The following is a 13,760-nucleotide window of genomic DNA, read 5'->3' on the forward strand; positions in this document are numbered from 1 at the left end:
ATAACCAGAATAAATATTTAATAATTGTAAAGTAGATTATTGGAAAAATACCAAGTCAAAGTATTTCATAATGGTTCTCCAAGATATCCTTTTGTCTCATTTTCAGGATTTTTTTTTTTTTTTTACCAAATCTTAAGATCACAACAAACTTTAATAACATGATATTGAAGGTTTATATATACAATAACCAGAATAAATATTTCATATTACTGTATAGTTTTGGAGATAGATCCAGGCAGAGTACAATAATCATCCAGATTATGCTCATTTTGTTTGCTAATCTTACTTCCTGCTTTAACATGAGCAAGTAGTAGCATATGGATACTGAATAAGAGGAGTCTTATGATTGAACCTTAGGGTCTATAATTGTTGTCATGAAGTGTGATTTGGTAAATAATGACAATTTCATGCAAAGTTGCTTTAAAAGTTGCATTGAAAATCTATTAAAAGTGCAAGCTTTGCATGATTTTGTAAATAATGACAATTTAATGCAAAATTGGCACTTTTAATTAACTTTCAATGCAACTTTTAGAGAAACATTTACCGAATGACACTTCATCACAACAGTCATAGGCATTCATAAAGACTCTTTCATGTTCATGACAGATGCTATGACACTATGTCAGTGACATGCAGTGTCATGTCACTGACAGGGTATTTGAACACCCTGTCAAATAAAGTGTTACCGGCTTATGTGTTCTTCATTTCTTTTCTTTTTTTCCTTACTCATGGGATGGGAGCAGCGGACTATTCAGCCAATCCTGGCCGTTGATCTGAGGCAATGCATACACGTCACTCATAGCTCACATTTAGAAAAGCTGGACTTTCCAGCCAATAGTGCATCTGTTTTTGGAAACAGATGCCTTCATGGTTCACAAAAGAACCTCTGACAAACAGTTGTGACAGGTTGATTACAATCAATTACAACCACACATTCACAGAATGGTCAAATTATCGTATATTTGGCCTTTTTGGGGATTATTGTTTGTACATCGTACAGAGGGCAAAATTATCGTAAAAATACAATAGTTATCGTACACCTGGCAACAATGAACCAGACTGAAAGACATCAAAGCGGTTGGTTCTTATTAGGAAGCTATTGTTGGGTTGCAGACTCATGACCCGGATGACGAGTGCACTCTCAGAAGGTGAGTAGTGAGTTGTGCTATTCTAAGTAATTAGTCTATGATAACATTGCTATCGCTAATGAAAACGACAAGCTAACCTATTTTATTTCTATGTGCTTGGATCTACTTGTAAATAATTTATTTAGCTTCTGTAAACCCAAATTCATGCTGGAGTTGTATGTTAATGTGTCATACTGTATTTCTACAATGTAGGTAGAAATCACTAGCAATCACTAGCAGCGATCTACAGCAACCCCATTAAAAACATAATTTGAGGCGAAATAGTGGAGAAATAGTCACAGCCCAAGTTAACAGTACAGGCCCAGTCTTGGGAATCTTTATTACCTGCTGCATTTGGACTACCTAAGAAATAGTAACCATCTTTTGGTAAGATGTGAAATGTCAATGTTAGCTCTAAGCTGGTTTGAGTGCTAACAACATTAGCATAAAAATAATATATCTTACCTTACATATGATCTTTCTAAGTAAGTGTCCAATAAAATATTTGAAAATACAATTTAAACGATGCGATCATTATGTGTTAGAAAGTGGTAGCTGCAAACTTTGGCATTATTAGTTTCCGCACCTCCTGTTTATAGTCTTAAATTGTTGATCCAATTTTCTCCTTTTTTGGCAAGTTTTTTCAAATGTACTCCCTTGTGACTGTTGGGAACCGGGGTTTTGGCTATTTGTGGGGATTTTTCTGTTGCCTGCTGCTTCCCTTTTCATCCACTAGATGGTGCATAGAGGCTGCAACACCTGGCCAGCACACCTGTGATTCATCACTTAATCATCCAGGAGAATATGAGGAGCAGGCTGCCAGCACTTCAACGCCTAAATGTTTGCCAGTAATGGTACTCTGCGCTTCTCCAAGCTTGTTCTCTGTGTTTTCTCTGTAGTTGCTTCTAGTAAAATATTGTTGTTGCCTCTTTCTCAGGTGTTTCCTTGTGACGCCTTGGAAATACCCCTGCGAAGCCTGAGTCCCTGGCTTTCTCCCCTCGTTGCCATGGATTGTTACCTACTGGTTGCCCGAGTCTCTTCTTCGCCTCTGCAGATTAACCATAAACAGTTCCTGGATTCTCAGCTGGCAGTCGGTTCACTCCTCGTTCCTCCGCACCTGAACTTACCTGTCCGCCCTCCACCGCAGCCTCTACACCTTCCACCAAAGAACTCACTCAGTCAAGACCTCACACTGGAACCCGGATCACTTCAAGGACACCTACAAAGAGACCATACCCCAGAACCCACTGCACTACACCCATGGCGGAAGTTAATCTTCATTTCAAGTAAGATCAGTCTAATTCTTCCTGAAGTTCCACTTTCCGACAACCTCAAACTCACCATCTCTTTTTCACTACTCTTCAGAGTGGATGGTTGCTATCCACAAGGACAAGAACCAAACAATCTCACTTTTCTTCATTGTTAAAATAAACTATTTATCTGATCATCTGTTCTCCTGGTGGTGGTCTGTATGTGGGTAAAGAAACTAGGACCCATCATGACGGTGATCAACTACCTTCATAACACAAAAATGACGCTTATCTTTATCTTCTTAATTTTGGTAGATCTGCGATCGGCTGATGCTTACATGTGAAGCCAATGTTATCCCCCGACCTTATCTGCCTCTGCAAAGGTCAAAAAATCAACCATTTGCCTTTTTTGGTCTGCATTGAGAGAAGTTTGGTCAGAAAACTGCAATTGGCGCAAACCTACTTTGGACAAAGAAAATCCTAAAAATTCAGAAAAATGCAAATCCAAATATACAGAATATCCTGGATAAGTATTATGAGGACCCCTAAAATCTACAGTAAAATTATTTTCTATGGCCTCTGCATATGGGTTGCATGCCCTGCCTCTGCACTACCGCAGTGCCCAAGTATACTTTTTTTAATAGTTGTTATGAATACCAATTGCAGAAGTTTAAAAGGACTTGTCTGTCTGCAAGTCTTCTGCTTATTTGACCTCAACCTGTGCCAGAGAAACTAAGTATTCTAGGAGAAGGGTGGAAGTGAGATACAACCACACTCTAAAAAGTGCTTTTGGCTGTAGTTAATTTTATGGACTTATTTATATTAATCTCACTTAATTCATTTAGTTTAGTGATGACAACTTTTTTGTGTTCAATTAACTTAAAAGTTACAAATCTAACTTAAATTAGCTTATTTAACTTAAAGGAACTTTTAACTTTGACTTTACTTGAAATAATTGAGTTCAATGCCAGTTTTAGTATCCTATGTTTGACCAACTCAATTTATTATGTTCATCCAACTCATTTTACTAAGTTTATAACTTAATTCATTAAGTGTGTTTAACATGACAAATATGTTACTCTTACTCAAATAATTTATTTTTGTCTAATAATTCAATTCTCTTTGACTAAATTAAGTTCAGAATGTGGAACCCCTGGCATTCAACATTTCAGTAAATCAGTGACTTGTATTGTTTTTATCTATCTAAAAGCCATTTTCTTGTGCTTCTTGTGGATTTTTATGTTATAAATGCACACAGACCACTGAAGTGGACACTAATTCATCATAAAATACACTATCAACTACTGGCCATCAGCTGCAAATACAAGAAATTATTTTTTGTTAAATCCAATATGGCAGACAAAAAGCATGCCAACTACCCTGTCCCTCCTTCTACTGTAGACAACTCTTGCAGGTAAAAAAAAAAATATTGTCACATCAGATAACCCCTAAAGAACAATACTACTGATGTATTTTTCAAATAACTTTGTATTTGGAGAAAACTGCAATTGAACACCTAAAAAAAAGAAAATAAAGAATTTTTTTTTTTAACAATTTTTCCCCCTACTTTTTTTATGCCTTAAGAAAGTAAAAAAAGGAAAAATTCTTGACACAAAGGATCATAATTTATGCATGAAAGGGTTAATTGTATTTTTCAAATTATTAGTTTTCTCATAGACCTATTTGTGTCTTTAATAAAGCTAATGCTGATAAATTTTACAGAACAACAGCTCAAACGTTTAAGTTGTTCCAAACTAAAAAACTAAAATATCCAAAATTACATTATCACTCACATTATACTTAAAATACAACTTAAATTTAAATCATTTTAAATGCATGTTTTAACATGTTATTGTAATTTCACTGAAAACAAAGAATATAGTAGAACCAACTTAACTGAATTGCTCCAGTTGGTAACAAGTAATTCAATTAAATTGAACCAACTTAACTTATTAAGCCCAAGCTTGGACAAGCATGTCCAAGCTGGCCACCCACTGGAATGACAACACCACGGCACTGCGGTTGGCACAGGATGTGTCCCTGGTGAAGCTCGTGTCATGATGCTTTTCTCTTTTCTCACTTTTCTCTAAAAAGTGTATTTTTAGTGCACACTTCTTGAGAGTACACTCTCAGAAGTGTATTTGAAACAGTTAAGTTCAATGCCGCATTCGTATCCTACAGCTAACATCATGACACAAGTTTCACCAGAGACAGATCCTGTACCAACTGTGGTGCACTGGTGGCGTAGGGGTATAGCACAAACCACATAAGGAGACCTTAAGTTCTCAACGTGGCCGTTATAAGTTTGATTTCAGCCTGATAACCTTAGCTGCATGTCTTCCCTCTCTATCATTACCCACTTTCCTGTCTAACTACTCTCAAATAAAAGCTCCCTGAGCCATAAAACCCTGGTAGAAAATAAATCATTTATTAATTTACTTATTGATTTGAAGTAGGCTAAATGATTTGAGTAAGACATTTTACTCATTTTACCCATCCATCCATCCATTTTCTGTATACCTTGTCCCTAGTGGGGTCAGGAGGGGTGCTGGTGCCTATCTCTAGCTTCATTTTAAACAAACTTAATGAATTCAGTTAAAATAAAAATTAGTAAATTGAGTTGGATAAACTTAATTGAATTACTCACACATTTATACACCAATATGCAGATCAGTAGGCAATGCCCAAAGGCACATCAAGATGTGGCAGAAAGCAGTTAGAATTGAACCTACAAACTTCCAATCACAAGACAACTACTCTACCCAGAGAGCCACAGTTGCATAACACAGACCTGAGTCCTGGGGAAAAGTACATCCTCTTCAAGATGGGTGGCAAACAACTTAGAGACTTTACCACCACCTACTGGTGAAGGACATAGTGTCCAATTCCCCATTTCACTTCTCATAACTTGAATGAAAATCATTCATATAAAGTTTAAAAACCAGAATTTTAATTATTTAAACTTTATTAGTATACATTAACTAATTATATCCAATACATTCTACAATTGATTATATTATGTAGATAATTAATTTAAAGTAATATGTATACAATATGAGTTTTTAAAAACAAACAGATGTGAATGCATAACACTCAACTAGGCCTGTCACGATAGCAAATTTTGCTGAGCGATTAATTGTCTCAAAAAATTATTGCGATAAACGATAATATTGTTTGAATACCTTATTACACTGATTTAATGGAAATGATGTAATAATGCATGTGATTTTCTGCCAAAGATAGATACACATTATTTTCAAAAGAATATTTAACACTGGAGCTGATAAACAAAATAAACAAAACAACCAAAAGCAAAATGGATTCTCAGTCTCCATTAATAAAAAATGTACTTGATAAAAACTAAACAACATAAAGCCAAAGTGGAAATAAATACTGCATTCAACCAAAAGAGGGCAGATTATGAAGTCTGTATATTATGTTGCCCTTCAGTAATAATTAGATTTAAATAGAGAAAATGGGCACATCAACTACATGATGCAATAATTCACACTACAAGATTTTTTGCTCCTATTTTTCCCCTTACAACAATCTTAAAACGTTGGTCTTTCTAAGATTGTGTGGTGTGTTACGGTAGAGCATCGTTGCCGCTCCGATCTAAATCAGGGGTTTTCCCCGACTGGGATCGTTAACTCAGCCTGTTGAATGTGACAGGTAGCCAATCAGAAAGCGCGGATTCTCCTCAGTGTTTTCTGAGGGGAAATTACGTCGGGGAATCCCAAACAGCTGATACGGCGCAACCCGAAGTCCAGCGGACATTGGAGATGATATGTGGAAACAACATTATTGTTTATTCAACATGCAAAGAATATAGAAATGACAAGGGGAGGAGTTGGAGCGAAATTGCTACCGCAGTTGATAAACCCGGTAACTTTTCAGCTGTTCTTCGTTAACGTGACGTAAATAGGTTCTAATGATTTTCTGTCAGTCAGGACTTTACGCTGACACTAGCCACATGCATTGCAGGTAGATTGTAGTAAAGCATTGATTAATGTCTGGTTTTAAAATTAGTTCACTGAACTAGTAGCCATTATTTTGTGCCCATTGTTGGACACCACACGGCAGGAACGAACCCGATCGAACCGTTATATCTAGGATTTCTGTCGGCTAATGTGTGATATGTCAGGTTTTAAAAATGGGCCGACAATCGGCCGACAGCTGTAAGATCGTGTCCTGTGCGCTGGGCTTTACAGTAAGGAAATGAGGCAGGGAGGGTCAGTGGAGAGCACCGGAGTTGAGCCTTTTTCATTCGGTGTCATCAACAGAAAGAGAAAAAGGCCGGAAGAGACGATAATGCCGATAATTGAAATGACGTCGATAGTTTTAATTTATCGTACGATTAATCGATTTATCATTTATCGCGACAGGCCTACACTCAACTCTGCCATTAATCATTTCTGTGAGTGTTCAATTCTCATAACTTCAATGAAAACCAAACACATAAAATTTAGATACCAGAATCTTGTTTGTTTTACAACTTTAATTATTTAAACTTGGCTAGAATAAATTAACTAATTACTTTCAATACATTCTAGAATTGATTAGATTATGTCAATAATAATTTCAAAGCATATATGTATACAATATGAGCTTTTAAATAAAATCAAACAAATGTAAATGCATAAAACCTAACTTTGCAATTAACCATTTCTGTGAGTGTAAGGTTGCCTGGGATAAATGTAAGGGCACCACTACTGCACAAGTATCATGATGCACCATGAAGCTAACCTTCACACATACATGTGTGAGAGAGAGGTATCAGCAGCTAACTTGACCTTGTGTCTCCAAGTGTTGGCTCATTTGACTGCAGTCTTAATGTCAAGCTACTGTAAATCTAAAGATAAACATTAAAAAATAGGGACACACTAGAAATGATCAAGGTAGGCAAATAAAGGCAAAAAACAAACAGATAAGACTGAATTGAAAAACAAAAACAAATCACCTACATGATATGGGATGAGGAACTTTTAGGAATTAACAACTGGGTACAGGTTCTCAATCCCAAGTTTATGCTTTTTTGACATTACTGGTAACTGAGCGACCGGCACTGGCAGATGATACAGGAAACTATTTATTTGCGCTAGCACTGGAGAGGAAAGTAACTAGCATGTCCAAGCTGGCCACCCACTGGAATGCCTATTCTCTCTATTGTCTATTAGCAGGCATTACCAGTGGAGAGAACTAGCATGGCCTGTTAATGGATTGCATTCAACAGCTATTGAGCTGTTAAAATATTAAATTTCAAATATTTCAGAAAAGACCATTCTCCACTTTCCGTATAATATTCATAGATAATTGATCCATTTAACAATTCTGTATCTTACATAGAGTGTAGTATGTAGCAGTTAGCCTTCCCAATGTTAATGCCAACCTATTTGTTCAAATGGACAGCAGTGTGTAGGCAGTTCAGTGGTATCCTGCCCAGGCATGCCAGTCACTAGCCTCTCCAAAGGTAACCTAAGTGAGTAGCCACCTGCTCATTTGTTAGCACTGACCACTAAGTTACAGGTTCCAGGCAATTGCAAAGGATATAGCTTCCAGTAACAAGGACGTAACAAACTCTGGGTGCACAATAGTCTTTAATTTTGGCCCCAATACAGCACCATATTTTTCCATTGAATTTGAGTACTATCCATAAGACAGAACTGCTCTGAGTTGAAACCAGCTCAGAGCATATTAAAAATATTGCTAGACATGAAGACTATGACACCTTTACATATTGAACTATACTGTGTGTTGCAAATATGATTAAATTAATGGCATGTACATACTCTTCCTCTTTCCCGTGTCAATGTCCGAAGTGGCAGCATCACAGAGCAGAATTATCCCAGCAGTAACAGCTCCATCTTACAGTGAGGTCAAGGCTGAAACAAGCTTGATTTAGGTTTGCACAGAACTCATCATCTTACAAAGCTGGAGAAAGGCTTGAAAGTATTTTTTAAATTTGTTGAATATGCAGTAATATACAGGATGTCATGTCCTACATGCTTTTAGGCCTTTATTTTGTGATCCCAACTGCCTCCCTTTGGAGGAAAACATCTATACTTATGTTTTTAGATTACGAACTGTAAGCTCATTCTGGTCTTACCCTAGCTTCCCTTCTTCAACGCCTCTCAGCCCGTCTTTATTATCCTTGTTTTATTACTTATACATATAATTTTAATACATATAGAATTACATTACAATGCACCAATCATATTGATTATTTTTGCTATAAGTGAAAATAAAAATCATACTTCAGTCATAAACCCATTTTCCCCTCCCATGGCCAGAGACTATAATGATTTTCTATAAATCAACATTGAATCATACACAATTATATGATTTGAAAAGATCTGTGGGATGATTCTATGCTTGGCAGCCATCAAACCTAACTGAACTAGATTTGTTAAGTAAGGAGAAATAGTCCAAAATACCTTCATCCAGGATCCAGACACTCATTAAAAGCTGTATACTCTAACAAGTGTTTCTGGTTGTAGTTCATTTTATGGACTTACAGTATTTACATTTATTTCTCTTGATTCATTTGGTTTAGCCCCTTAACCCGCACCAGAACGCCCATGTGTCGTTTTTCCATTGTATTTTCCAGGGCTGAAATTTAAGGATTTAAACTCTGCCGGTGTCCATTATGACGCTTTTATTGGGCAGCCTAGAGCCCCCCCTTTTGATTGACACCGCATTCGACCAATAATGTTATGAAGTTATTTCTGAGCCAATAATATCCATAGGGCGACTTGAGCTAATTTTGACATGCCTGCATTCTTTCTGGAATATTTCTGACTGGTCAACTCAAGAGACTAAATCTAAAGCCACTGATGTGTAGTCAACACGTGTCTTGTCATAAGGATATAAGGCATTTTGGGATTTGTTTTGACATGAATTCACCAGCTGCATGCGTAACTACGCATAATGTGAGCACTTTTGCTGCACCAAAGTCCAGCTCTGTGCGCCCTCATGCGTGATGGTGTTTACAGTGTCATGAAGTGCGGTGAGTGATGGTGGAGGCAGACGCTGAGACCCAGGTAGGATGAATGTTGATAAATTTAAATTTAATGTTGATAAAATTAATGCAAAATAATTCAGAGAACCCAAAAAACACAAAGTCCAGAGGAGCGAAGGCAAAAGTTCTCAACTAGTGGCAACAGGTGGACTGGACGAACACGACGAGGACCCGACAGAGACACAGGTGACATTAAACACACAGGAGGTAATCAGGGAACGACACACACCTGGGGGGGAGACCGGACAACACGGAGACTCAAAGACAAAGACACTCAAAATAAAACTCACAAAAGACTCAAACCATGACATACAGGACTTTTTCTCACCAACAGAGAGACATGTTGTCAGAATGTGTCAAAACTGGATGTATTTCTTCAGCAGAACTTCACAACTCACAGGAGTGGATAATTATGGCAGTAAGAGTGCTGACAAGTTTTGGATTTCAGAATACTGGAAACTTTTTGTCGTCCGCTGCAACAGTCAGAGCAGGGGGGGGGGGTAAAATGTACCGAAGAGCGAGAATGGGGGGCCGAGGGAATGGTGGCGCAGGAGAAACGGGGGTGGCGGAGGGTTTCGAAGAAGAAGTGATTTCCACTATTGTGTCCACCAGAGGATTCCTCTGGTCATTATCTTTCATTAGAGCATTAAAGCATTCATTAGAGCCCTCATTGATGGCTGTATGTTGAAGCACTGAGGAGTTAACAGTCATTTGAAGTTTGTGTATCAGATGTTGTCCAAGTGTGCCATTTGGAGAATGGCATACTTGGACAACACCTGTACATCCTGGCCTAAATGATATTTCTTTCTTGTGCTATTTTGATCAGTCTTGAATACGCAAGCAGAATACTTTATTCTACATATTGTATTTTCCAGTCCAATCATTCGACACTCAATGTGCATTTACAAGAAATAAAAATAAAAAATCTAGGTGAAGCAAAATTTTTCAATTTCTTTTGTTACAAACGTAATAGCTACAAACTACTTACAGTAAAAGTATTTTTGACTGCAAAAATAAAAAATCTAGCTTGTCATCTTCATAAAGGGACCACGCTTTTGCATGTACAGTACTCCAAATTGTTCAAGAACAGCAGCTGATTTAATTTGGGTATACCTTTCAGTTGTTTTTGGTGATTTAAGGGGTGAGGGTTAATGATGACAACTTACTTTTTTGTGTTCAATTAACTTAAAAGTTACAAATCTAACCAACTTAAAGGAACTTTTTACTTTGACTTTATTTGAAATAATTGAGTTCAATGCCAGTTTCTTATCCTACGTCTGACCAACTCAATTTATTATGTTCATCCAACTAAATACATAATTATCATCCAACTCAATTTGCTAAGTTTTTGTAACTTAATTCATTAAGCGTGTTTAACATGACAAATTTAAGTCAGTCTTACTCAAATCATTTATTTTTTTCTAATAAATAATTCAAATTGCTTTGACTAAATTCTACAGAAAATCAACTCAAACTTTTAAGTTGTTCCAAACTAAAAAACAAAAATATCAAAAATTACATCACTGACATTTTACTTAAAATACTTGAATTTAAATAATTTTAAATAATTTGAATTTAAATCATTTTAAATGTACATTGTAATATGTTATTTTAGTTTTTCTAAGATCCTATACAAAGAATAAAGAAAATAGTTGAACCAACTTAATTGAATTGCTTCAATTGGCAAAGAGCACTTAAATTAAGTTTATCCAACTTAACTTATTAAGTTGGTTTAACTTAATAAATAAGAGGGGGAAGACATGCAGCTAAAGTCATAAGGCTACAATTGAACCTGCGATGGCCACGTTAAGGACTAAGGTCTCCTTATGTGGATTGCCACTGCAGCACCCTGGTTGGTACAGGATCTGACCCTGATGAAGCTTGCATCATGACATCATATTTACCACACTAACAATTAATTGAAATTGATAATTGAACCTTTTTAAAGTATTCTCTAAAATGTGTATTGTTAGATAAGGGAGGCATTTTTCGTTAAGCTTAACCAATTTTTATTATTTTTTCTTCCAGATCGCTGAATTTCCGAAACGAAGCTGGTATGTACAGTAGCAAGCTGACCCTCACCTTGGATTGCGCAACCTCTCGCTAACTGCACTGGCTGCCATTACATGGGAGCATGCTCGTCCTGTCTGTACGTCGCCAATAAAATGGTTAAAAAGCATTTAATATATGAACTGATTTTTCATAATGTAGCTTATTTGTATAATGTACACTGTTTTTTTGTCACCGACTGTGTTTGTAACATGTTTCGTGTGCTGAGGAACGATCATAAACAGCAGAGAACAGATTTGAGGTCAGGCAGGCAGTTTTCTTGCCTCACGGCAGGGGGCGCTCATGATCCCAGACTTGTGCCTCCATAACTGCAGAGCGAGCTAGCCATACAGTAGATAGGTAAAGTACAGCGATATATTTATTGTTTTCTCCTCTCTTCCGATGTCAACATGGAGGACTACATTTCTACACTTAAACAGTTTTCTAAAGTGGATTTTCAATTGAAGCAGGAAATAATAACTAAAGGAAGACCAACACTGGAGCTGAAAGGTTTGCTTCGAGACAGTTTGATGATTCTCAAACATAGTGGTATACAAGAAAAGACATGTCGAAGATAGACTTGGCTTTAGATGAACGGATATTTTTGTGCAGAATGATTGGAGCATGGACTTAATTTATGAGAAAAGGTAAGACGTCAATAACATTTTGTTGTTCAGTTTTTTATGAAATGTGTGTGTTGTGAACTACAGTTTGTAAAAAAGTCAGTAAAGAAATAACCCACAAACTACTGATAGTTAAAAGCAGCGGTTGTTATTCTACCACAGTAATCCCTTATTAACAAAACATTAAGCCTAAAAACATACTACTGAAATTGACTGAATGTTCTGTTCTTTGTGGAAAATATTGGTTTTTGTGTTGAATCCTAAAACATATAGTGGCATTTTTGTCAGTTGCTATGGCAACGAGTCTGGGTATAGCTTTTCCAATTCAAACAGCGAGAAAGAAGCGGTTTTGAGTTGTACTTTTTTTTGCAGTGGAGAATAGGACAAAATTAATGATACCTACATTTCCAAGTTTTATTGAGTTAACGCGGCTGTGGATGACATGTAAAAGAATAGTCTTTTTGCCCTCCAGCATTGTACGCATGCGCAAAATTTCAGTATGTAAACAATAACATGCAAGGTGTCTATATTTATAAATCTGATTAAGTCAGTACCTGCAGAGGGTGGATAAGGCTGCTCCGAGGACTGTGGGGAGTAGCCTTCCCTCCACCATAATGATGGGTAGAGACTCATCATTACTCAGGGATAAGGGGCTCCACATCGTGAAGGACTCCATCCTGCACACAGTCTGTTCCAGCCCCTTCCCTCAAGTAGGAGGGTGAGGAAGAAGGGCAAGAAAACCAGGCTGAGAAACAGTTTCTTCCCTAATCGCTACAGTGAATGGTTCTAGAAAATTAAGTTTTAATAGGTTGCTTTGGCCTAAACTATATTAAAAACAACCCCCTTGAGACTTGCATGAGTCACTAAAACTGACCTGGTTCAGAAACAAGTGCATGTTGAAACAAAGAGGGACAGCGGCTGTTAACAGGCATACTCTGTGAAACTGGCTTCGAGGTTGCACAGCTTGGCTAAATCACAGGGGATGAAGGCTGATAGGAACCAGGCGAATCTTCCTTGATAGTCCAGCTAAAGCAGAGTTTACTTCAGTTCTGGACAGGATAATACCCAACAGACTCCCGGAACTCAAATTACCTGTTGGACAAAGAGCTGGCAGCACATCACACCCTCTCAGAAGAAGTAGAGAAAGGGTGGGTGAGGGTGTTTGGAGCGGGGTGCGTGCGTGGCGGCATGCTACAGACTCCCCGTCTCTACATAACAGTCTTAGATAAATTCCTGACTAGAGCATAGATTATCATATCTTGCAATTTTGTGGGATATAACAAAGCTGGCTGCTATATGAAAGAGTGGAAGATTGTAAAACAAATGTTTGTCTTGTTTGTCTAAGAACTAATTGCTTTGTATTCTAAAAATATTTCATTGTTGAGTGAAGAACAAACAGTTTTAGAAAGGAAAAACAGCAAATAAAATATTATTGGTGTTGCAATCAGTGTAAGCCAAAAATGTTAATATGGGAAAAAACAAAGGATACTGAAGAGGAGGACAATGTGCGTCTCTGCCACAAACTGGGCTTGGCTGCTCCCATGGATGTAACTCTGAAAACATAGTTAAAAGTTTTAGTTCATGTATAAATTCACCTCAACATCAGAAAACATCTTTTGTTTTTTTGGTTTTTTTGCTTGAGACATAGCTGCAAGAGCAAAAACTGACTTTTCACACTATACACACAATCTGT

The 13,760-nt window shown here is 37.1% G+C and overlaps 2 protein-coding genes across 4 annotated transcripts in view; both read right to left on the reverse strand.

Annotated features, from left to right (window-relative positions):
- Nucleotides 1-13,542, reverse strand: part of ppp1r35 (protein phosphatase 1, regulatory subunit 35) — a 41,351-nt gene extending 27,809 nt beyond the window's left edge. Inside the window, exon 1 of one of the 3 annotated variants that reach the window (XM_028030815.1) lies at nucleotides 12,622-13,542. In XM_028030815.1, coding sequence (XP_027886616.1) covers nucleotides 12,622-12,743 — 122 coding nt within the window. In that variant the 5' untranslated portion in view covers nucleotides 12,744-13,542. The remainder of the gene's footprint in view (nucleotides 1-12,621) is intronic. The other 2 variants (XM_028030808.1, XM_028030807.1) reach the window with 2 other exon arrangements.
- The window catches only part of LOC114152791 (magnesium transporter protein 1-like), a 40,874-nt gene that overhangs the window by 1,376 nt on the left and 25,738 nt on the right, over nucleotides 1-13,760 (reverse strand). Inside the window, exons 7-8 of the mRNA XM_028030805.1 lie at nucleotides 13,557-13,620; nucleotides 8,167-8,241 (exon numbers count right to left, since the gene is read on the reverse strand). Of these exons, the coding sequence (XP_027886606.1) occupies nucleotides 8,167-8,241; nucleotides 13,557-13,620 (139 nt within the window). The remainder of the gene's footprint in view (nucleotides 1-8,166; nucleotides 8,242-13,556; nucleotides 13,621-13,760) is intronic.

The sequence above is a fragment of the Xiphophorus couchianus genome, chromosome 11 (assembly GCF_001444195.1).
Source record: "Xiphophorus couchianus chromosome 11, X_couchianus-1.0, whole genome shotgun sequence".
Taxonomy (NCBI): Eukaryota; Metazoa; Chordata; class Actinopteri; order Cyprinodontiformes; family Poeciliidae; genus Xiphophorus; species Xiphophorus couchianus.